Genomic DNA, 26237 nt, shown 5'->3' with positions numbered 1-26237 from the left:
GTAAATGCTCCCGATCCCCTCCTCTGACTATTCTGAGAGTTTTGCATTGCCATAGTTCACAGTCAACAGATGGGACATTACCTTCCAAGGGAACCAAGAGCTACCCCGGTTTAATATAGCAGGCTGAGTTGCAACACTCCTTGGAGGCAAGACTATTGTCAGAGATTCAATTACTGCCTCTGTAAGATGAAAATACCTCCAGATGAAGCCCATGCCTGTGCTCTACCCAGCAGGGCACAAACACAACGTGAAACAAACAAAACCGAAATATAACCAGAGGCTCTATTTGGTGAAATCCGTAGACGGGATGGGATGGAGGCACTATTCAATCATAGTCATTCCTCAAAGTTCCATTAGAGAGGGGAGGGTGCGGAAGTTGCTTCAGCAGTCAGAGAGGTTCTAAATTATGCCAAAGCTTCCCTTTGGGTTATTTAGGAAATTACAGTATCTCAGCTTTTACTTACTGAGTTCAAGCTTAGAAAAGCGAGTGAGTGAGAAGAGTTGGAATCTGAGAGTCAGGCAAATGAAGACAGTCACAGAAATAACTCAGATGTGAAAGCAACCTGGTTAACCCGAGGGTCCACAGGCAGGCAGAGGTCAGCACTGAAAGAAGAATCTGTAACCAGCAACGACATCATCACGACCACGGGGAATTGTGACAGATTTAGGGCGGGTAAAGTTTGGAACACAATACTCTCGGCAATAAGGACAACAAGGGCTGGGCAGAAATGCCAAGGCTTGCTTAGAGGTGACCAATCCGGAAATGATTTTTCCTACTGTCCCCAAATGAGGAAAATGTCCAGCTGGACTGGAAGAGCATCATGATTTGCCCAACAGCAACCCAGCACCACACCGACCCAGTCAGAGCTCAGTAAAGGCATGGAGAGGGGCTATTCTGTTTCTAAATTTAGCCACATCAGAGGTATCCATGATTCATTTGGATAGCAAATAAGATTCTTTCTCTTGAATTTGTTTCAAGAAAACTTTTATAATAGATATAGAAACTGCTTGCTGAAAAAGGCCATGAAAATATAAGAATACAGGTGGAAGAGGTTGGGTTATGGCCTGAGTTTTTGTTTCTTAAAAAACAAGAGAAGTTTCACTTGGAAAAGGGATGCTTCTCTAGGTAGAAAAAGCAATACTTTTATCATTAAAATAAGCAATCGTTACCTCATTTAAGTCTCATGACAAAAGATGATATAAGAATGGTTATTAGCCCCATTTAATGAATGGAGAAAGGGAGCCTCAAGAGTTTAAGTAATCTGAGTAAGTTTACACGCCTACTAAGTGTGGGAGTGTCCATTTGAATCCAGGCAGGCAGACCCAAGATCGGAATCCAAAACACATGTGCCTAACTGCTAGGCACTGTCATCCTGGTTTAATAAAATTTAGCATCCTAATGGTTAATTAGCGTCCTAAAATCCTAACTAACCTAAGCCATGCTAAGAGGATTTTTTTTTAGTAGACTGACCTGAAGGTACATATTGGACCACAAAGGGTAGACAGAGACCTTCTGCAGATCCTCCCAGATACACCGGCTGGGCGCTGGAAGGGTCCAGACTGGGTGGCTCATCAACACAGCAGCATTGGTAGAGAGATGCATTTATTTAGCTTCAGGCTGTGTGGAGGACTGCCCAGAGCAGAATTAATGGACCACAACTTGTCGACCCCAGGACAAACAGACCACTAGCACACAGATAAGGCTAATGAAACAGCAGACTCTCAAGAAGGATCTGCAACCTAAAGCTCTGGTCTAAAGAAAAACTGACAAATATTAAAAAGAAAAAAAATCAAGTGCCCATTTCACAAGTCAAGCACAGACTGGATGCATCACCAAAAGAATAAGGGCACTTTGATTTCTGAATGAAACAATGAAGACCAAGTGCGGTAATTCCCTAAAGCTTGAACTTTGGCTCTATTTTTGTTTGTAGTCATTGTTTGCTTTAGAAATTACCCATCCACATTTGGTCAGCTTTTGCTACGGTGCTGGTTAATTTCATGTGTCAGCCTGGCTAGGTTGTGGGTACCCAGCTGTTTGGTCAAACACCTGTCTGAATGTTGCTGTGGAGGTATTTCTTTTAGATGTCATTAACATTTAAATCAGCAGGCTCTGAGTCAGCACACTCTGACCAGAGTGTGTGGGTGGGCCTCATTCAATCAGTTGAGGGCCTTAAGAACAAAAACTGAGAGTCCCCGAAAAAAAATCTGCCTCAAGACCATAACATAGAAACCCCGCCCGAGTTTCCAGCCTGCAGATCAGATCTTGGACTCAAGGCTGCAACATCAACTCTTCCCTGAATTTCCAGGCTGATGGCCCGGCCCTACAGACTTCAGACTTACCAATTCCCACAATTGTGTAAACCAATTCTTTAAAGTAAACTAAAAGTCTCTCTCTCACTCCTGCTCTTGCTCTTTCCAACCTATTGGTTCTGTTTCTCTGGACAGCCCCAACTAACAGACCAGGTAACGCCAATACGTATCTCCAGTCTTCTCCTACCTCCATATTGTTGTCTGACACTCATTTTTACTTGGAGCCCCCACTGTCATTTCAAATACTGCTTGTCAAGACTGAAACTTGAGTAACTGTTTAGATTTTACTGAGCATTAACTGAAACATACTTGCTGTCGAATTAAGATGAAGAAATATAATCCAGTTCACTGAGTATTACACTAAATACCAATGGACTGAATTCCTCCATTAAGAGACAAATAAATTGGGCTAAAAAAAGCAAAACCAACTTATATGTAATTTCTAATCAACATACTCATTAATAAAGAAAACTTGAAAATTCATGAGTAAGACATACCAGACAAATGCAAACAAACATAGAGCAAAAGTGACAATATTAATAATATGAGAAGTTAAAAAAAACACTAAACGGAATACAGAGGTCATTCGGTAGTGTAAAAAGACAATTTATGAAAAAGGAATGATCATCATAAATTTGTTTGCAACAAATAAAACGACTAAAAAACTATAAAGAAAAATTCTTAGGAATGCAAGAACAGGACAAAAATATGTTGATAGTGAGAGACTTTGTGATACTTTCTTTAAAACTGAACAGCGCTGGGGCACCTGGGTTAAGCATCTGCCTTCAGCTCAGGTCATGATCCCAGGGTCCTGGGATCAAGCCCCGCTCCCTCCCCCTGCTTGTGTACTCTCTCTCTCTCTCACAAATAAAATCATAAAAAAAAGGAAAGGAAGAAGGAACAAAGTTGGGGGGGGAGGCACAGAGGGAAGACAAAGGACCCCAACGATGGAATCAGTCAGGAGTAATGACAGCGCGTAGAGCCCGTTCGTGTCTCCAGACCACACGCTATCCCCGCACCACCGCATCCACATGGTCCTCTCCCTTCAGCATCCTGGTGTTGTTTAAGATCGGTGACTGCCCCAGCTGTGACCTCAGGAAGTGCTCGCATATTCCATTAACCCAAAAATACTCCTTGAGTTATGACACCAACTAACTGCAGTAAGCTGCGTCCGTCCCCACGATGTCAAAATCAACGCCTCGGTTCAAAGTCCCAGGCGACAGCCCCTGAACGTGACCCCCTGTTCACGACCCACCTCCACGCCTGCACAGCGGTTGTTGCATACACCTCGGATTAGGGGAAGGAAGAGGAAAGGACACGCCTGACAAAACAAAGATGCCAGGAGGGGAATGCAAAAGGACACTGGTGCTAACCTCTGAGAGCATTTCAAAAGGAAGACCCTACAGAATTTTGATGGAAAACCCACTGAGCTCCACACCAGATTTTTTTCCTCCAAGTTCCATCCCTATCAGCTGATCCCAACAGTTAACACCGCAGTGCCCCTTTCCACTCACTCCTCTTGCGACAATGACTCATGTGCTTCCGTGGCCGTCCACTAGTCTTTGAGTAGTTCCACAGAGACGGACAGATGACACAGAGAGCTTAGTGACTTGCTCAAGGTCCGGGTGCAGGGAGGAACTAAGTGAGTACGTGGGGTGCTCACTGGGTATCCTCGCCTTTCCCACTACCCCAGCTGCAGCCCTTTGTACCTTCGTCCCTTTCCAATCAGTCACCAAGTCCTTCCCATTCTTCTTCTTCTTTTTTTTTTGTAAGATTTTATTTATTTATTTATTTGACAGAGAGACACAGCGAGCACAAGCAGAGGGAGAGGGAGAAGCAAATGCCCCGCTGAGCAGAGTCCACCAGCGTGGGGCTCGATCCCAGGACCCCGGGACCATGACAGGAGCTGAAGGCAGACAGATGCTTAACTGACTGAGTCACCCAGGCACCCACCCCTCATTCGCATTCTTCTTTCGAATATCTGAGGGGGCATCCTTCAATGCTGGCTGAGCTCCATTCCCGAAGCCACTACCCTGGGCCTCAGCCCTGCGTCCTGGACTCGGCAACCACTTCCAGGCTGGTACCCAGGCTCTTCCTCGTAGTCCCTCCTACACAGCACTGAGCAGCTAGCTAGCCTTTGACTTTGCTGTTACTCTGCTTCTGAACTCAAGCCTACAAGGCTGCTCTGCGTCTGCCAGTCCAAGCTCTCTGCTGACTTTCAAGGTCCAACACAACCTAGCTTTCCTCCACCTGACGTCACTGGTCACTGACCTCCCCCTCCTCCGAATGACACTGCCACCTCACTTCCCCTGGCCGGCCCACTGATTCACAAGGGACCCTATCCTTGTCTCCACATTGCCTGTCCCCCATCCTCCATCACAATGCATCCATGGCTTCATCCTATTCATTCAAATCATAATCCATCAATAGCCTCGCTGAACACTTACTGTGACCTGGGCAACGAGGAAATAGATCATCAGGACAAGTCTCCTGCCTCCAGGAGACTTCTATCTTTCCAAGAGACACCATTTGAATTTTGATCTCCATGTGAGATCTTCCCTCTCTGCTCTCCCAATGCTCTGGGCTCCAGCAAGATGCTTCTTCCTCTTCTTCAAGATTTTATTTATTTATTTTGAGAGCGAGAGAGTGAAAGCTAGAGTGGGGGGGGGGGCAAAGGGAGAGGGAAAAGTGGACTCCCCACCGAGCAGGGAGTTGGACGCTGGGCTCGATCCCAGGATCCTGAATCCCAGGATCCTGAAATCGTACAGGAGCCGAAGACAGATGCTTAACTAAAGGAGCCACCCAGGCTCCCCTGAACTCCAGCAAGGTTCTGAGGTACATACTGCCATTTCCTAGTGTGTCTCACAAAAGAAGAGTCCCCAGAACAATAATTCTGTGGCCAAATAGGCTTGGGAAGCATTACACTTTTCATTCCTCACCCACCTGCTCCCAAATCTCCAAGTGAGATTTACAATGCCTTATTTAGCATATTAAAAGATCTGATTGGCCCTACAGTGTAGAAATTCATTTAACTTTGGTTAACCAAAAATATCCCCAAATCAGAAACCCTCTCTCCATTTCCCAACCAGCTACTAACAGCCTGGGGACCTAGGATTCCACGGAGCATATTTTTACAAAATGCTGGTCTAGATCATTGCCAGTTAGAACGGACCCTGTTTCATGCTGCCCTAATGGGTACGGCCCTCATTTCTCAGTGATAAGGCTCTCCTTAATGAAAAGGGCTTTGACAGGCATTCCACAGCTGCTCTCTATTTGATAGGATGTATCATCTCATGTAATCCTCACCACAATAGTATTGTTGGGCTCATTTCTGCGGTTACGAAAAAGCCTCCGGAAAACAGATGATTCACCTACACTCCACAGCTAAGAGTGTCCCAGCATATAAAAAACTCAGTTATATGGGAACCCAAAGTTGGTACTCTTCCCACTAAACAGATGTATCCTTGGCTGGCCAGGTATTGTGCACTCTATACATATTGCCTGATGTCGAGCTCATAGTGTCGGTCGATGATAAACTACCATCCGATTGAATTAATGCAAGAAAACACCTGCAGGAAGGATGATTAATGGCAAAGACGTAAGCTTGAATCGTGAGAAGCGGAAGGACAATTTAGACACTTGCAATCTGAGTTCTGCATCAATGTCCTGGACTGAATCGCACTGGTCTTTTTTGGATTCCTCAATCCTGAAAATTTCCATCTAATCAGGTGGCAGTTTTCTTCGGTTCTGCTGATCCAGATGTCTCCTGCCACCGCATAGCTACACTTTGGTTTCTGACTCCCTTTGCTGTCCACCTACTCCCAGACACTCCTTAACAGGTTTTCCAGCAGAATTTTATTTTGATTTTTTTTCAGAGCTCCTCTTAATATAGCACTGTTCTCCTGCTCTTCCATAATACTAATTAAAATGAAAGCTAATGCAGAGGTTGGTGGCACCCAATTAAACATGGATCAAAAGCCATGTGTTATGAATGATCCCCATTTAGGATTCTTTTTCTCTTTTTCTGTATCCTCTATGATTAATGTCAACTTCAAGTCAATTCTGCAAGTAAACTGCAACCCCTTGAATTTAGTCTTTTTGATCACGGAGTGCCCCCCGCCAACAAGATGTCCTACTATGTAATATTCCAAATCTTCGGAAACGCACCTCCCTCCCCTTTAAGACACAAATTCAAAATATCAGATCTCTGGGAAACATTTCCAGCTAGCTCCTTCATCTGGTCCCTTGAGTAACATCATCTGTTAAGTATTAGACCGTTCTTTCTGCTTATTTTTTTCCCATTGTTTTTCATCACGCCCAAATTCAGATGACTATTGTTTCTGATCCTATTCTGACTTCTCTTAGACGTAGTGAAGATTTGGAACTTCTGAGGACGATTTTTTTATACCGATTCTTTCAATCTTATCATGGTCTTTATTCACAGACTCTAGCATTTCATTAAACACACACTCACAGATACACTAATATAAATCCTCTAAAGGCAACTTGCAACTTTCTTACTACGCCATGATCCTTCCATTTGGAGGTGTGGCTCTCCCAGTAGTAACATCTTCTCAACATTTACGTGGCACAGATCCTTATCACCATTTACCTCATTGTTTCTTTGGTGCCAAACGCCTTTTCTTCCTGGAATTACTGAAGAACAATCTAATTAGGAGGCAGGCATTTCAGCCATTCTAGGATCACCACCAAATGTCATATACTTCCTGCCACTGGGCCAAACTGGTCCCCCCATTCTAGTCCTTCCCCATCTTCCTCAACATTTTATATAAATGTCCTTCAGTTCTGCCATTCATCAGAGAGATGGTGTGACCTGCAGGTAAAAAGCAAGACCCCCCCCCGCCGCCAGCCAGATCACAGGATTTAAATCCCAGCACTGCCACACTGACGTGCTGTGTCACCTTGAACAAGAGCTAACTACACTGTGCCTCAGTTTCCCATTCTGTTGAGGAGGGTTAATATCGCCTGCCCTGCTGCGCTGTTGGGAGGATGAAACACGCCAATATGTGCAAAGAGCAATAGTGTCACAGTTTTAGCTAATGCCAATAATATGTTCTCCTTGCAGCCTTTTCCACTTTTTCACCACTATAAATAGTGCTTGAGCAAACAGTGCTAAAGAAATGCTGAACATCTAGCTAACACTCTCCACGTTCACGGCCATCTGCGTAAGGGCATTTCTGCCCCCATCCTACTGTGGCTTGTTGTGAGTACTTGCTCCGTATATATTTTATCAGATTTCTTAATTGCCAAGAAATTATTTCCTTTCCCTTAAGGTTTAGGCAAGAAATTTGTCTGTAAATGCATACTCCGTCATTGGTTCAAACAGCTAACTGGTTCTTGCTACTGAACGTGGCTATACTGTCACCATTTTCCTTTTGGGATCAGAATAAATTAATAGCTCTAAAGAGGAATTTCTTAGCTAGGTCTATTACTTTAGGATAATCTATAAATCTTTCATTTATGTATTTACCTATTTACCAAACATGTATAATTGTTAAAACCTGCCCCCTCTACAACTTTAGCCTTCTATCCACACGTTCACCATGGCCGAAGGCTTCCACTAACGACGGTCTATGGTCTTAGTGCACCTTTAATTCTAATTCCCCTCACTTTCCAGCCTTCACTGACACACATATCCATGAAAGTAGATGCATATTTGGGAATTTTGAACATTTCACCTACATAGGGTGATTGGGTTAGAACAAATGTGATAGAAAAAACGAGCTGAAAACGAGCAAGGGAGGAATCAGCAGAGGCAGCTCGCACCCTCGTCTCTGGTTTGTGACATCCAATGCCCTCTCCACAAAAATATGTTACTTGCTTTGCCCTAAAAGTGTGTCACCCTCACTCTTCGGTTTGTGGCATTCAATGGCTGTGGGGCACACAACAAAGCCCTTTATTTTATTTTTTTTTAAAGATTTATTTATTTGGGGGGGGAGGGGCAGAGAGAGAATCTCAAGCAGACTCCCCACTAAGCACTCAGCCCGACTCGGGGCTCAATCTCACGACCCCGAGACCACGACCCAAGCTGAAACCAAGAGTCAGCCACTTAACCAACTGAGCCACCCAGGTGCCCCAGCAAAGCCCTTTAAAACACAGGCCTTCTGTGACTGGATGTGTTGTGATCTGGTAATCATTGTCTCCTCTCTTCTACTAACTCTGTTTTCCATCTGGAAAGCTTCGCTTGTGCAAGGTGAGGTCAAGATCATACGAACTATCGGTAGCAAACCTTCAGTCAACTCTGCTTCTACTTTCTACATTCTGTCTACACTGGGCCTCCACAAAGACATTCCCTAGTCTCCCAAAGCCATTCCATGGGTCGTGATCATTTCCTTGCTTCACTCAAGATGGAGTATGTTTCCCTCTCGCTTTCCACTGTTAATACCCTTAACTTTTTTTTCAGTGACTTTTGAGGGAACAGGAGTAAGAATGCCTTTATACTACCAACTTGAGGTAGTGTTTGCTTCTTGAGTGTTTGATTCTTAAGACCTGCTCTTCTGATTCCAAATGCAGTTAAGACTTCTCTTGTTCTCTGTCTTGAACTGGGTAATTTTCCGTGATTCTTGATAAAATCAAGGCTATACCTTCTGAAAAGGAGATGTCAGTCACAAGAACAGACAATGTTGAGTCTGACTCCAAGCCTACAGTTCCAAATTCCATAGAACAACAAGTTTTCTTGGAAGTTGTTAAAAAGATGAGTAGAGTGAACCAGAACTTGGGGTATTTATGAATAAACAGACTGATAAATATTTTCCTTATTTTCATTTTCACAATTGGTGGCATATATTTCAGCACCAGACGCCCTGGACTGTGGTAGATAATGGTAAGTGGGGCCAAATGAGCCAGGTACTGAGAAAACACCTCCAGTGTTATTTGCAAACAAGCACAAAGGCGAGGCTGGTTGATGAGGAGGCACCAAGGATCCCTGAGGGGCACTGAGACAGCACGACAGCCCTGGCCTGAGGGAAGACCTCCCAGCCTTACTGACCCCATATCAGATAGTTTTATTGTTCACGTTCTTATCTCCTTATTTGAGCCCTCCACAATGTTTTGTCAAAGGGAAATCTACCTTCACCTCTTGCTTACTCACCGTATTGAATGGAAGAACACAGTAAACTTTCAAGTTAAAACGTATTACTCTTTCCTCCTCAAGTTCCACCACATTAGATTTAAGACTACACACAAACGAATTGTGACCACAAAGCAGGTACTATAGAAATTCTATGTGTAACTGGAAATAAAAATTGAAAGATTATTTCCAGAAAGGTTTCTGAGACTAGGAGTGGAAAGCTGGTTTCTGTCGGTGACAGCTAGATGGACGTTTGTCTGTTAGTGAAGACATACAAGAAGAGCTTTTCCAAATTGTGTAGTTACACAGTGACCATGACTGAGAGCTTGCTGAACTAAAGGCCTTTCTGAACTCAGAGCTACTTCAAAAAAGTAACTGCCTTTCAATGTAAAATATATACAACAATCTATTTTCTATGATTATCTCATATGCTCTGGAATTGAGTAAGATTTATCTTTTTAATTTTTATTATTTTTTAAAGATTTATTTGAGAGAGAGCGAGTGTGTGTGTGTGTGTGTGTGTGTGTGTCTGCTTTTGCTGGGGGGAAGGGCAGAGGGAGAGGCAAAGAGAGTCCTAGCAGCCTCCTCGCTGAGCACGGAGCTGAAACAGGCTCAAACCTGAGCCAAAACCAAGAGGCGGATGCTCAACCAATTGCCACCCAAGCACCCCAAGATTTATCTTTTTTAAAGAAATGGCGACGGAATGTCTCTACTGCTTGACCTACTGTAATCTATGTAATTTTGTTACTAAAACTTTAGAAAAATTAAAGGTGGAGGAAACAAACACCAAAGTCAGTAACAAATAGAAAGACCACAGACTGGAGGAACTGTGACCTTGGTTCAAATGCCACCATTTGACTTGAGGGAAATTACTTATCTTGTCTTAGCTTCTTAGGCTCAGTCTCTTCTAACTTCCCAAATTGCAAATGATCTCTTAATTCTTGGATTCTCCACCCGTCTGTATCACTCAAATGGTACCTATCACATTCTAATTGTATTAGAAATACATTGTCTCACTCATCATTCATTCATTCATTCATTCATTCAAAACAAACTGATCATGCTTCATTTAGGTTGCATACTGCCTTAAATGCTGACTTCACAAAAGTAATTAAAACAGGGTTCTTGCCCTCCAAAGGCATATTCTACATGGGAAAGAGAAACACAAAGAGAAGTACAATAAAAAGCATGATTAGATACTACAATATAGGTACTGCAAGATGTTATGACCAACTCAGAAGGTGTAACATTTGGGCCAGATCTTGAAAGATCAGTATCTGTACATGAATGCCTTATTTCTTTTACTGACTTGATGTCAGGGACCACGCCTCAACATGCTTTTACCATGGTAGGTGCCAAAGAAATATATATGGGATGAGTAAGTGAAAGAAGTCCAAATTTTAACCTTTTAATGACAGAAACATACAAATACGTTTCAGAAATATAATAAAATTATGCTCTGACAATGGAAAAAATAATCATCGGGTATTCAAATACGTGTTGGTAAAAATGTAAAATGAATTTAAATACTAGTCTGCAAAGAAGAACCGCTGAGACTCTTCTTTTGAAATACCATAAACCAGAATACTGTAATGCTGGGAGCTGCCACTGAAACAGTAAGAGGATCCATCACTTTCTCTCTTGGTACTCTGTGATATTGGTGTTACTGTCCTTTGACAAATGAGGGAACTGGAACAGAAGCCATTAGCTCCAATCATACAATTAGCCCATGGTGGAGGCTGGATTCCTTTCCAGCCCTGCCTAGCCTCATTGTCAAACACCTAGCTGCTAGGTGATGTAGCTTCATACTTTGATTGCCCCACACAAGCATCAACTTTGGGGGGTCAGTACCATTACAGCTCCTACTATTCAGATAAGCATCATGCTGCAATAAAGGTCATCTGCATTTTTAAAAGACAGTAGAAGGGAGTTAAGGAAACCTCTTTTCAGTAATTCAGACTGGAGAAAATTCTTGACTGACTTACTTTCAAAGGCTCAAATACAAGTTTTCAACCATGACTCTCCCAGTGCTTGAACTCAGATTTTGAAATGTAAAGTATGCTCTAAATTTTTCTTTGGTTTAATCCCAAGGGATTGGAATCTAGATTCCCTTAGTACCCAGATAGTTCATGTGAAATGCTAGATGCAGCACAGTTACCATCTTACTCTTACACTGCCCCAGCGGCATTCTTTTCATTAAGGCCACTTCTCTGGGAGGCAGCCAGGAAAACAGCCACCAGAAGAGTATGTGGTATTACGAACCTCAATATTAGATTAAAGTGGTCGGACCTGTCTATTTGAATTCCTCCTTATGGCTGGTCATACGATCTTCTGCAAAGGAAGCCTAGAATAATCTACTTTAAGGTCAGGGAGGAACAAAGGGTGTCCTGGAGAAGACAGCAAAGAGGAAACAGACACTAGGAGAAAAAGAATGGAAAAGCCAGAAGATGAAGGGCCGTCCATAGGAATTTCCCAAACCATTAACTGCCTGAGCTTATCTCTGATGTTCACAATGCTGATTAGGGCTCATCTGCGGCACAACAATGGAAGGAACAAACGTAAACACAAATCCACGCATCAGAATCTCTCCCCCTTTAAATGGTCAGCTTGGAATATCCAAGAGTTCATCCTGAATTACCCAGTAAAGGGACAGCTGACCAGCCATGGTCAGAAGACACCTGTGGCGGAGATGTATGTGATAGGAGATCAGAGGTTGAGGCCACTAAGCCACAGTCATTATTCCCTGTCATCTGATCCCATGCACCCTTCAGGTTATATTTAGGCTCCCCATGTGAGAGTTTTAGCCAAAGCCATCATCACGGCAGTAGCAATAATTATGAGCTCACGAATAATAACCGTAATGATAATAACTAAAATATTTTTAACATGGAAAATATACCATTTTGAAGTACTAATTTCTCAATTTCTCAACAAAATGAATATATTTCTCACTTTAAAAAAATACATTCTCCCTCCTCGTTCAACACACTATCAATTTCCTAACCTCCTTTACCCTCACCCCTGCCCCCCCCCACACACACACACCCTCACCATGTCCCTTACACCCCATGTACAGACTGTTGGGGAGGAAAAAATTTCCCTTTACCCTTCCAAGTTTTTTGGCTGGTAAATTGATATAAGGCATATTAACATGGAAAAAACAAAGTTAATTATGTACGTATGGGAGCCCCATAAGAATATGAGACCCAAGGACATGAGGGTCAGTTATATGCCATCCTGAGCTAAGGGATGGGGTAGGGGCTTGGGGCTTCAAAGGGGAGGAGGGTGATTCACAGGACAGTAAGAAGAGATGTTCGATAATTAGATGTTTGCCCTGCTGTACAGATATGTCTTTCAGAGAAAAAGTAATCTCCGGTAATAGCTTTTTTTTTGAACCAGGCACACTATCTAAATTATTTTAGGTCATAACAACTTTATCCTCGATTATTATGCTTTTCCTGGTAACCTCCCATAACTGACTCCCACCCCCAACATCTTTTGTCTTTAGCTGAACATGGTATTTAAGGTGATGGCTTTGGCCATTCTGGGGAGTTACTCAGTTTTCCTGGGTCTCTCCCATGTATACTCAGGAGGTATACATATTATTAAACTTTTGTTTGTTTTTCTCCTGTTAATCTGTCTTATACCAATTTAATTATTAGATGAGTCATAGAAAAGTAGAAGGAATTTTTTTTTCACCATACTATCTGTTCTATAGGCGATGATCAACTTACAGAGCTGTGGGATAAACAAGGATTCTGAACTCAGACTTAACCAGATTCAAATTCCAACGTTTCCTTAGAAAACTGCGTGATTGTAACTATTCTAAGTTTGAGTTTCCTCCATCTGAACCACTTTGGATAAAGTATGGTGCCTCATAAAAACAAGACACATGACTTATATAGATACTGACCCTACTAACAACTAAAAAATAGGGATATTTTTATATATGTCAATTATATCTTAATAAAACTGTGGGACAAAAGTTAAGTAAGTAAGTAAATAAATAAAATAGGGTGTATTTCTATATACACTTGAAACGAAAACAGTCATCCTTTTCTTAATTACTAAAGAATTTACCTGCTGTACATCAACCAGGATTCCTGGTTCTTCTCTCCTCTTCTGGGTCTGCTGCCTTTTGGTAATGTGAACAAAAAGCCAACATACAGTCCATAAAGCTCATTTTATATTTTTAGGCACTCTAATAAAGATTTCAGAGAAGAGAAGGTTGAATTTAAATGCATAAAATGAGACGGAGGATGAAGGAGAAGTTCAAACTATTCAGGCTAATGCCAATTTCCATTTCCACGGATGACCAAAAGCTGAGTTAGTTAGACATCACTTTTGTAGCCAGTCAACTGGCAAGTCATCTGACTTAAAACACTGAATGTGCCTCTCTACCTGGAGTGTGGAAATCAGTAATAGCCCGCCCTCTTCCCCGACCACATCTATTCCCGAGTGGGCTCTGTTTCCTTTACCATGTTCTCCATCCTCAAAGGTCAATCTGATAACATGCCCATGAGGGCTACAGAGGAGGCCTCCCATCCCGTGACCCCCAAACTGCACTGTCTGCTAAAAAGTCACTGAACACAGCCGAGAAACAAAAACATCCCAAGCCACAGTTGGGTGATAATATGTATAGCTGTCAAGATAACCTGAGAAAACAGGTAGCTAATGGCAGCAGAAAGCCAAGAATGCAAAAGGGAAACATCTGTGATTAAAAGAAAAAAAGAGAGAGAGCAAAAACAGAACCCTAATGTCAGCTTCCTAAGGAAAAGGCATTTACCATAAGTCTATCCCTCTGTGCTCCACTTTACCCTGAAAATGTATTGATGTATGTATGTATCCATGCATTCATTCACTGTGCTAAGCACTCAAGTGCTATCTGAGTGCACAGTAATTGATCCTAGGCTTCACTCGGGAAAGTAATACCCCTCACTGCTTGCACGTCAGATGTATTTGTGGTTGAACATCGGGACACTCCTTTTGGGGGAACTGCATGCTCTCTGGGTCTCTCCTCTCTGACATTCCGACAAAGAGAACTGAGCTTTCAGGTCAAACCTTTTACTGCAGGCTGCCTTCTCCTCCCAAGGCCCAAAAGAAATCTGGAACAACCCAAAGGCAGGCACAATCCACTCAACTATTTCTTCCCCTTTGAACGTCCGGTCACTTTGCTTTCCCTCGTATTCATTTCAGAATGAGCTGTGCACAGTGAAATGGCGACATGTTCCTACCTGGTCTCTCAGCCTCTCTTGGTGGCCCATGATTGCGGTAGCATGATGTGGGTATTTCTGCTTCAGATGTTCCAGGAAAGCTTCTCTCTTCCTGTCCATCTCAGACGTTTGCATTCCCAGGATTTCTTTGGAACTTCGGGGCCCACCTAGAGTGTGTCTCCTTGGGATATTGCGGGAAGACCTGGAAACTGAAACACGGCTGTTTCCATTAGAAAGGCGCTCCTTGGTTCTGCGGCATTCTGCATCTTCTAATGACGTTACATGTAGATTGCTTTTTCCTTGTTCTGAAAGACAAAAAGAACAAAATACAGTTCACAATTAATGATCTCACTAGAATCTCATTTACAGAACACCAAGAGGGTTTGTGGCGGTGGTGAATGTGTAAGTGTAACCTAACAGATTTTTTTTTTTTTTTTAGGCAAGAAGGGAACAAAAAATCAACAATCAAAGGAAATACGAAAAATCGCACTAAAAGGAAAAGTTGCAGAAAAAAGTGAGCTATTTCTGACTTTTTCCCTGAGGTTATTCAAAACGAGAACATGTGGTCAGACTAGTTTGCAGGCAACTGGGTTACCCCTTACCTTCATCTGTAATTATAGAAAAGTTAACTCCAGTGGTTCTGATTATTTCTTTATTTTTAATTACAATTTCATGCTGGTAACAGGACCTTTATATTTCTACAATCTGAAGGTGGTTTCTGAGACACTTATTTCATCCCAGAGGCCAAAAATAGCTATTATAATCACTGACATGTGAGCCGCCTAAAAATTCCAGCCCCCCCCCGCCATTAGAATAAAGCAAGCAAGCATTAGACTATTATTAAATTAATATTATCATCAGGTAAGAATGGAGGGGATGTGAAGGCTTAGACACATTTTATGTGAAGTGGACTTTAAAACACACAGTGAAAAGGGAAGAGATAATGATATGTGTGGACGGCCTTGGCCTAGACCCTTGGCCTTGACCCTGCCTCTGACCTGGCCTTTAAGGGACAAGTTGATTTCTACCTAGAAGGGAGCAAGTGAGCCAGGCAATGACAGTGTTTCACCTGCAAGACCTGGATAGGGAATCTCTACTCATTCTCAATGGTTGGCAAATGGGGTGTCAGGTTTACATATTCCAGTTAACTGAAAAAAAGGCAATTACTTCTTAAAAACCGAGAATAGAAAGAGAATGTTATGAACATTCAGATTCTCTTCATGAGGAATAGTTCTTACATCTTACACAGATGCAGGCAGAACAGAGTGTCCCTGTTCACTGAATTCCCGGGGAAAAGCACTGAGTGGGGGTCTCGGGAGTTCTGCCTTTCACCCTAGACTTAGATCTCTCTCAGCCTCACTGTCTTCATTAATAAAATGAGGATGGTGATCTAATAATAGGTATGCAGAGTCTTCTAGCTCTAAATCCTTTAAAATCTACTCTAACTTATTTTTTAAAGAAGTTTCCAAGAAGTACTCATTTGCTAACTATGTATCCTGAAAAGTTATGTGCAGAAAAAGAGATCCAGTATTTGAAAGTTCTAGATTGGAGTCTCAGATAGAGAAACAAGACTTTACACCAGCGATATCCAGAGTGTCCAGTTTATGCATAAAGTAGCTCATCTAAGGGCAACGCCACCAACGCATGCCCCACCTCACTGTCTAGAAACGTCTCTCTATAGAACTCTAGGTACAACACGCTTTGGTTAGGCATAGAAAACATTTTAAACTCAGGCTGGTTTTCCATCCCTAGAAGAGTGTTCTGGGAATAATTCTTCTTGTTTACTCTTCACTTCTCATTACATTGCTAATTATAGCATCTCCATCAGACACCAATGAGGAAAGGGAGGAAAAAATAGCCAAATTGGTTAATTCTCCTACTTTTCATTAGTTTCAGCAGTAAATTTAGAAGGGGAAGAAGATGAAACCATTGATTAAAAAGATATTGAGGGATTAACTGTATCCTTTATTTAGGTTGCCTTCTCATTATGTGGACTCACAGGACGGCTACCTTTTTTTTGTGGTGTCTTCTTGAATAAAACAGAGTAACAGGATCCGCTCAATGAAGCTAGATGCAAAAGATGCCATATGTCAGGCTGGTAAATACGCATGCAATCTGGTTTAGCTTTAGCTTTTGGAGCGCGTATGTGTGCACATGAGTCTTATATTAGCCAAAAACTTGTTGTATACTTGATATAACACTGTTGACTTTTATACAGATTTTTACGGTTTCTTTTGACATCATTAACATATTTTTAAAATTATCCAGGACAGCTAGATTAATTAGCAGGGTTGAATCTCTGGAAAGGTCACTCCTTCACACGGGTGTATGTACACACAGACCTCCAGATGGCGCCTCTCATACCAGCAGGGGCAGAAAGTTCCATTCTGCCTTGCTCTGCCACACAAACTCACAGGAACTATTTTGTTTCATCCAAGGATCCTCAGAATAGGTCAAGGCAGCCAGAACAGTAGCCCCGTGGAGACTGAAAAGAGTTTTCCACTTTCTTCCTTCAGATAAATTGGGAAAGGAACAGGAGGGGGAGGGGTGGCGTTCAGAGTCCATCTTCTGTCACCATTCACCTTTGAGCAGCTCCGACTTGCTGACTCTCTAAACCCCTATTTTTTTTTTTAAGGTTTTATTTATTTATTTGAGATAGAGAGAGAGCATGAGAGGGGGGAGGGTCAGAAGGAGAAGCAGACTCCCTGCTGAGCAGGGAGCCCGATGCGGGACTCGATCCCGGGACTCCAGGATCATGACCTGAGCCGAAGGCAGTCGCTTAACCAACTGAGCCACCCAGGGGCCCTAAACCCCTATTTTTTTCCTAACACTTTGCACTGGAAGGTCATGTCAACCTTACGGTTCTTTGCCGTTTTTTTCCTCTCTTGTGGATTCTTCTAAAATGTCTCCAGTTGCTTAACAAGGTTTAATGTGACTTGGAGGAAAGCAGCCAACAGCACCAATGGCTAATGCACCAATGACCAGATGCACCGTCCCTTGGCGGACATCCAGTCGCCGGTGGGGCTCACTCCTCTCCGTGTCTCACCTTCTTGCCCTCTACCGCCCTCAGCTATGGGCCCCATCTGTTTCCCATCCCACCACCAGGCACCTGCTCTGCCCTCACAGGCACCACCGACCACAACCCACCACCACTTTCCACATGAAGCCACTTGACCACGCATCTCAGTCACTGGAGCCTTCTACTCAGGGATGCTCAGCTCCTGGGAGCTGCCAACTCCCGAGCAGGAAGTAGAGGGGACAATTCCACCATTCCAGTCATTCGGGGAGAATGTGACCTCTCAGCTGAGGAGACCAACTAAGCAGGGATAGAAACAAACAAGGGAACCAGGCAAAGGACACTCAGTCACAGTTCCACAGCCGTGGAGCCAGAGATCCGAGTCCCGGCCGATTCTCATTACCCGCAATGCCATCAGCACAGAAATACAGCTCTATTTCTTGTCTGGAACGCGCCTGGGTGCTAACATTTAAGTATGGGTGTGTCTAGCGGCTTGCTATTCTGGGAATCCGTGTCAAACAAATAACGAAGCTGTAGCATGAAGACATGGCTTTCAGTTTCCCCTTCCTGCCGCTCCCAGCCTCTGCCCAGCCCAGGGCAACTCCTCCTTTGTAGCTGGTTCGCAGCAGGGCAAAGAGCAAAACAGGAGCTCCGCGCAGAGAACAGCCCCTCCGACATTCCCTGGAGCAGAAGTAGGGGTGAGGAGGGCAGAAGCGCCCCCGAGAGAGAATTTCAAAGGGCTTCCTGGCTGAGATGCAGCGAGTTATCCCGCAGGCAGGGGACCACGGGAGCTCCGATGGCTTCCGCTAGGTCCGCTGACTTCCAGCAAGGGGTCTGCAACCTTGCATGATTCGGACATTCCACGCCCGCTTTCTACCTGACAGCCAGCAACGACACTTCCGAGATTTTTACTCCTGAGCTAAGACTAGGTTAGCCACAGCCTCTTGGAGAAGGAGTCCCTCGCTTCCTTATAGTGGCTCCTGGTTAGCTATCTCTAAGGGGTAGCTTTTAAAATTGTGCCAAGTTCCTCTCTGGTCATAGGACCATTGTGAGGAGCTGCTGTTTTGTCTGGCTGTCTATTCGGACCTACCCTGGCAGTGACGCCATTCTGTCCTTCTGTATCTTCAAACCATAACGTCCTTCCACTGCACACACAGAAAGACTGTATTTTCCAGGATCCTTCATCCAGATGGGGCCTCGTACTAATTCCTCTGGTCACGCAAGTCAGGTGAGACACCTTTAGTCCCGGGCCCCCAGACTTCCTGAATAATCGTCCATGCTCTTTCTCTTTCGTCTTTGGCTCGTTGAATGCAATAGCTCCAGTGGAAGCTGCCAAAGCCTTGGGGAATGGGGTCCCCGAGTCAGCCTAAAGATGGGCCCCCAGGAGATCCACCTGGCCAGGAACGTCCGCATTCCACTGTGTTCAAAAAATTAACATTGACTGTGCTAAACCACAGATATTTCAGGGTTGTTACAATTAGCCTATCTGACTAATATATATCACATATTCTGCTGGGGACCCACAGGGTTCCTTGGTTGGCCAGTTCTCTTGTTAATATCCTACAGATCACCACCATACACGAACTGGCACAGAAATTGCAGCTGAAATCAGACCATGATAATGATTCACCTAAAAAGCCTGAAAAATTAAATAAGTGACAAAGAAGCTTTCTGGTATAGATTTTAGACAAAAGAGGAACAGTCCCTCTGCTCCCCCGAAAAGTATTCTCATCTCAAGTGTTGGTCAGATGATTCATTCATTCATTCTTGAAAATATGTATGAGTGCCAGCTCCGTACACTAAAAGGAGTTAGGAAATGTAATGAAATTGTGATCAAGATAGACATAATCTCCTTGCCTCCCAGAGGATCCACATTATAATTAGGGATGCAGACAACAAACAAATAATACGTAATAAGTGCTTGGGAGGATAAAACAGGTAAGGGGTAGAGACTGATGGGGCAGTTTTAGAGTTCCGAGCAAAGACTTGAGTATCGGGGACTCCCCAAGCTTGCGCTCCGTGGGGGCTGCCAATGCTATTTTTTTTTTTTGCAAGTTTAAGGTGTACAGTTTGATACATTTATATATTGCAAAATGATTACCCCCCCCCCCCCCCCGGCAAAGCAAATACTATCTTGAAACACTGGTGAATCAGGGGTTGGGGGAGGCAAGCAGGTGGACTGATTAACACTTGACCCGCCCAGGGGTTTCAAGAGCTTAAGGGCCTGAGGAAAAGCACACACCTCGGGGCTGCTGTGGGCTGATACATCCCAAGGAACACCCCAGGATCACTCTGAAAAGCCCCTGGCCTTCAAAGGGAGTGTCAAATTTTTAGACTGCAATTCAGCCAGTAACTACTGAGTGCCTACTCTGCACGGTGCACATCGAGGTACACAGTCACACTGTTGTTGATCTAAGCAGGCTGCCTATTCAGCCATGGAAGCCTCATTGATTAGAGCTATTCCTGAGGCAACCATATGCCCCAATTTGCCTAAACAGTTGTGCGTTACAACTGCTGTCCCAGCGAAATTATTTATAGGGTGCCTTTTCACTCTCAAAAGTGTCTCGGTCTAGACGGTAAGTTTACATGATCACCCAGGGGATCCTTATCTATAGTAGATTGGAAAACTCCAAGCCCTCGAGTGGGATCATTAGCCTTTTGTTCAAGAAATATTTATTGAGTGCTTTCTACGTGCCTGGTGCTCTGTTAGGTGCAGGGAATGTAAGGATGAAGAAGACCTGGTCTGCCCTGGCATACTATGCTGTAATTGAGCGAAACAGATACAGAAATGAATACCATCAAGAGTGCCAGGCTAGGAGTAGGCATGGGTTATTATGGGTGCTGTGAGCAGAGGCCTGGCCTCCCTGTATGGTCCTCATGCTGACCGAAGACCTGGAACGGAAGCCATCCTCCTTCACAGCCTTGCTTCACCCAGAACTCAATGGGACCCTACACATCTAACCTGAATACTTCTCACCCTTACAATCTCTCCAGCCACCCCTCCCAATCTCCCTGACCTCTAAATGCTCAAGTGCCCCAGAGCACCCCGTGACCTGTACACACAGACCCAATCCTAGCAGATCTGCCATAGACCCTAGACCTTTCTCTTCAATTCCAGTGGAGAATATCCACGCAGCACTCAGCATCCCCATTTAGATGTGAGATAAACATCTCCATCCTAATCTATCCAAAGGACTTCCTGTTCTCCTCCTCCATTTCCAAACCAGAAACACCCTCTCCCCTCAGCTGCACTCAAATGCTTTTCCATTTATGTAAATGGCGACTCCATTCCTCCAGCTAGGCAGACCAACATTTCTGAAATCATCTTTTGACTCCTTTTCTCTTATGTTCCACATTCAATCCCTCAGCAAATTCTTTTGGCTTTACTTTCATTATACATCTAGAACCTGTTGTCTTCTTATCACCACCTGTCCTACTACCCGCTGGTCCAAGCTTCTGTATGGTTTACTATAGAAGCCTCTGAAATGGCCCCCCTGCCCTTCCCCTACCCCCACTTGGGTTATTCTCAGTATAGCACCCAATATTTCCCTTTTATATGACAAGTCAGACAGGCTCCCTACCTCCTTTGAAAAAAAAAGCTAAAATCTCTGCCAGAGTCTCATAGCCCTGTGTGATCTGGCCTGGGATGACCTCTTAACCTCTTTTCTCCCATCCTTCTCCCATGTCCCTGCTGTTCTTCGAACAAGTTCTTGCCTATTCCCTCCCTTGCCTCTTTCAGATATTTATTCAAATATACACCAGTGAAGCTCTCCCTGATAACCCTATCTACAGTTTCACCCGCAACCATACGTACTCCCTGTTCCCTTTCCCTGCCTATAGTCTGATTTCCATTTAATAGAGTTGCTAGATAAAATATGAAATGCCCAGCTAAAACTGAGTTTCAAGTAAACAATGAATAATTTTAGCATAAGTATGTCCCAAATATTGCATGGGATATACTTACACACAAAAAAAATTTATTCGTTGCTTATCTGAAATTCAAATTTAACTGAGCATCCTGTATTTTTTTTTTTTAAAGATTTTATTTATTTGACAGAGAGAGACACAGCGAGGGAGGGAACACAAGCAGGGGGAGTGGGAGGGGGAGAAGCAGGCTTCCCAGCTGAGCAGGGAGCCCGATGTGGGGCTCGATCCCAGAACCCTGGGATCATGTCCTGAGCCGAAGGCAGACGCTTAACGACTGAGCCACCCAGGCGCCCCCATCCTGTATTTTTATTTGCTAAATCTGGCAACACTCCATCTAACATGCTATATATTTTGCTTATCTGTTCATTGTCTCTCTCTCCCACCCCCTTCCCTCCAAACACGGCTCTTAGAACGTAAGTTCAATGAAGGCAAGTATTTTCCATCTACTTTGTTCACTGCTGGGTCCCCAGCAGCTAAAACAGTAACTACTACATTAACAGATGCTCAATATTCATTGAATGAGTAAGTAAATAAAGTGATCACACTCCGTCAGCCCAACTATCTTCAGCCTCTGAAGCATCTTTGATTTGCCGTGGTTGTTTGAAAGTTATTTCTTAAATTGGTCCCACTCTAATTGCTCCTCTAGATTCTGTGTCATTTATTTCAACAGAGGCCCAAAGACTGAATCCCTGCTGTAGGATCCTGTCTTATCAATTAAGGGAGGGAAGGAAGCCTTATCTCCCACCGGACCCCACCGACCAGGCGCCCTCAAGGAAGAGTGCTCTGTTTTAGAAGCACAAACACAGATACCTAGACTGATGGCTGTAAAATGGGGGATTCTCGGAGGTTTACTAAGCTAAGGTTTCCTGAGTTTCACCGGGCGGGGGAGTAAGGGGGGTAGGGGGGTTGGGGTGTTCTCTCTCTTGTAATTCCGTTTTCTTCAGTCTAGCTTAGTTTTGCATTTTCAGTGTGGATGAGTCATTTGTTACTTCCCTTTTGCCTTTTTAAAACACACACACCTTTTCCCCTGTGCATAATCCCTACTCCCACGCACAGCACTGCAGCCCCGCAAGCGCTTCTTTTAGTTCCTAACTGGCCCCTGGATGAACCTGGGGTAGGGTGGGCGGGGATGGTTTCGGATTGTGCGGGTTTCGGAACATGCTGCCTATATGATACCATATGATAGGCTCTGGCATCATAGACGTCAGAGACTGGAGAGCAGAGAAGTCCTTTCTCCACCCAACGCCACTGTGAAATTTCTTTGGAACAACATAAGCTTCTGGAAATTCCCTACGGAAAAGACAAGTCTATCACAAACACAATTAAAGGAAAACTGCCTGGAGAAAATTTACCAAAATTGTCTAACAACTCCCAACTTTTGAATTAAAGCATGCAGAGATCCACACGGTCCCATCTATCATCCGGATGTACCCGTGCTCCCCTGCTGTTCCGATCTGTAAAATGAAACATCCCTAAACTCTAATTTAACCCTAAAATTCCGCCAAACTTGCGAGCAGCATGCCTTTGCCTCATGGGATCCCCCAACCAATGAATGGGAATGCTGCCGTCCCAGAGACAGCTTCCCAGAAACAGCTCCTTTCTCCCACGGCTGGAGCAGCGAGTACGAAAAGCTGCTATTAGCGATCTGTATTTTGTCGCTGCCTAGAGACAGAACACATAAGGACTGCTCACTGTGCCACACATGGGGCATCCCCACGCCACTTCTTTGGCTGCTTAAGAAAAGCCTGCCTGAGATAAAGTCAGACCCAAGAGATCACAGCTCTCCACGCAGTTCTGAAAACGCACACCACCCCACAAGAAATGCGCGTTCTCTCTGCCCTGCGCCGCGTCTCGGGTTCTAAGAAGCAGCCAGCGGCGAGGAACCCGCGTAACTGTAACTCCATCTTTGAATGAGTCTGTTACTTACCCTGCTTCTGTCTGCCGTCTGCTGAGTGAGGAAGGCACGGCTCACATTTCGGGCTTTCATTTTCTTCCATTGTCCCTGCCTGCGGCACAAGCTCCTCGCTGCTCTTTAAACTTCAGAGCGCAGCTCGGAAAGCTCCCAGAAAGCGCCTGGAAGGGGGCCCGGGGGGTGGGGAGGAGGGGACCGTGCGAAACCCCACCCCAAACTATTCTCCACTCCCGTGCAAAGTCTCTCTCGCCCGAGAAAACTGCATTCCAGCGTCAGGCCGCCCCCCGGCCCTCCGGCCCTCCGTGCCTGCGTCCCCGCGTCCGCGCGCCCGCCCGCCGACTGTCCCGGAGGAAGGCAGGGGCGGGGGGGGGGGGGGGGGGGAAGGGCCGTGCCCCCCGAGCCGCCCGCTGCCCCTGCCCCTGCCCCGGGTCGACCCTGCGCCGCGCGCGCCCGAGGCCCCAACAGGTGATGGGCTTTCCGACCTAGGACCCAGACCGCCTGTTTGCACCGCTGCAAACCGCCCAGATTCCGCAGCCGGGGGAAGGAAAACATTTCACACAGGATCACCGGCAGGCACTGAACGCCGGGTCTCTGGTTTCTTTAATCTCAGACACAGAATGAGCCTCCCAAATAGGCTGATAGACGCATTACTAAACAGCCAACTGCTGAACATCGCAAATTTCGGAGAAATCCCTTAAAAAAAAAGAAAGAAAGAAAAACAAAGCGTGTATGCTGAATGTTGTTAAGTAAACACTTTCTGGCACTAACTGTTTAGAACCTGATTAACACATACAAAGAGGTTGTTTACTTTTCACACAATTGCAGTCACTTCAACTGAACTTTAAAAAGTTTGTGCTCATTTGCCTAGGCTTTGACTCCGCCCCTTTCCCCCAACACACACACACACACACACACACACACACACACGTCACAAATCTGAAAAGTAAACTAGTAAAATCAACCTTCTGAAGTTCTCAAGTGAATTACTTTAAAATATCTGAAAGGCAATAAAATTGCTTTTCTTTGGATGGGCAGAGTGGCATCCAATATACTCATTCTCCTTTTAAACTATCTACAAATATTTATTTTGTTCTTTACCCAGTCCTTGAAAAACTGGCAAATTTCCCAGAAAGTGAAAATAGGAGGCACAATGTCCACACACACAAAAAAGGATGGGAAAATAATCTAAGCAACATTAGCTCTGCCATCCTAGCCATCTAACAGTAACACAATCACTAGTAGGAAGAGTGTGGTATTTTCATCTACAGCGGCCCCATCACTTAAAGGGAAAAAAAGAACAACGATTAGCCTGCTGACCATACCTTGACCCAGTTTAACCGGCCACTCGGGCAGGGTTTTAGATTAATTTAGATCAAGAATCTACCAGAACAATGGCTGGCCTATCCTCCAGATTCTGACCTTGAGTCACCTGTGTGTTTTGGCAGTGTGGGGGACATATTTTGGCCATTTAGGGCAAAACGATGTGGAAGCCCCTAAAGGACAAAGGATGTAGACCAAAAGGAAAATGACCACGCCAGAGAGTGAGCCAAACTCACTTCAGGAAGGGAAGAAGAGACCTTGAAACCCCTCAGAGGATTTTTCTTGAAATCCAGGAGGTGGTGAATCTTCTAGAAAGTTAAAGCCACACCTGGCAGCGTTCATACAGGCAGTTGAGTTGACAGAGCTCAAGGTCTCCGCGACTTTGCAACAGAATTACCTGGTAATCTTGCTTTAAGGAGGAACTAATATTACACAGTTTCTGTACTGGTTTCCCGCAGGCAAATGCCAGATGAATCTTGTTTTAACCTTACTGTTTTCTCAGATACAAAATGTTCAGGAAGGAGGGATCTGTGTTCAGGCCCCCAGGTCCAGATTATCCTGATCCTTGCGTAGCTGTTGTGTATCTGTCTGCAAATTATTAATGCCAGAAATGATTGGGGCGGGGGGAGGAGAGGGGGAGAGGGAGAGACACACTGCAGCCAGAGCTCAGGTCTAGACCACACGTCCCTGGGCTCTGACACTAACCTAACTTGCTCTCGTTCGAGAAGAGCCAATTCCTAGCAGCTCCTACCTGCCACTCAACACGGTATAGTGTCAAAAGCCCCAGGATGCAGGAGACAACAGCGTACTTTGAATGGCAGTCCGTAACAACCAACAGCACCCAGCCTGCTGGGAAGCCTTTCAATCCAGGCTGGAAAAAAAAAAAATCCATTTTTAGACGTAGATTTTGCTTTCCTGGGGCTGTTTGGAAAGTGTGAGGGCAGCCCTTCAGGGCCCTGTTGATCCCCAAGTAGGCAAAAGAGGGGCCGCTTTCCCACCAGTTTTAAACTCTGGTTAGTTTCCAGGCGGCCCAAGGAAGCCCTTCTGCCCACCATGTGTTCGAGGGGCTGGGATCCTCCCCTCCCCCACCGGCAAGGCGGATGGCGGGCGGTGTAGATAGTCCTCCAAGCGAAACTCTTTGTGGAATGCACAAAAGAAAAAGGCATTACCAGTGAAGAGAATTAACATAAATCATTAAGGACCATGAAATCTAGACACATATTTATAGTAAATCATGTTCTCTTGAATAGTTAAACTTTCTGACCGTTCTATGGGGGAAGGCTTCTACCAGACTAGTTACTGGCCCTTTGTTCCTTCTCCTTGAGAACAAGAACTGAAAACAATTCGAGAAAACATTGTATTAATGCCTTGGCACTGGCTATTCTGTACATCTCTCTCCAGAGCACACAGACCTTACTAGGACCTGATTGTCAGCTGATTGTCAGCTTC

General features: G+C 44.5%; 1 protein-coding gene across 10 annotated transcripts in view; it reads right to left on the bottom strand.

Annotated features, from left to right (window-relative positions):
* The window catches only part of KIAA1217 (KIAA1217 ortholog), a 421915-nt gene that overhangs the window by 264604 nt on the left and 131074 nt on the right, over positions 1-26237 (bottom strand). For 6 of the 10 annotated variants that reach the window (XM_032396666.1, XM_032396667.1, XM_032396665.1 and 3 more), the window contains exon 2: positions 14635-14918. In XM_032396666.1, coding sequence (XP_032252557.1) covers positions 14635-14918 — 284 coding nt within the window. Of the gene's footprint in view, positions 1-14634; positions 14919-23483; positions 23788-26237 lie in introns of those variants that run through there. The other 4 variants (XM_032396676.1, XM_032396669.1, XM_032396675.1 and 1 more) reach the window with 4 other exon arrangements.

Source organism: Phoca vitulina, unplaced genomic scaffold (assembly GCF_004348235.1).
Source record: "Phoca vitulina isolate PV1807 unplaced genomic scaffold, GSC_HSeal_1.0 scaffold93, whole genome shotgun sequence".
Taxonomy (NCBI): Eukaryota; Metazoa; Chordata; class Mammalia; order Carnivora; family Phocidae; genus Phoca; species Phoca vitulina.
This window is presented reverse-complemented; position numbering and strand designations above follow the sequence as displayed.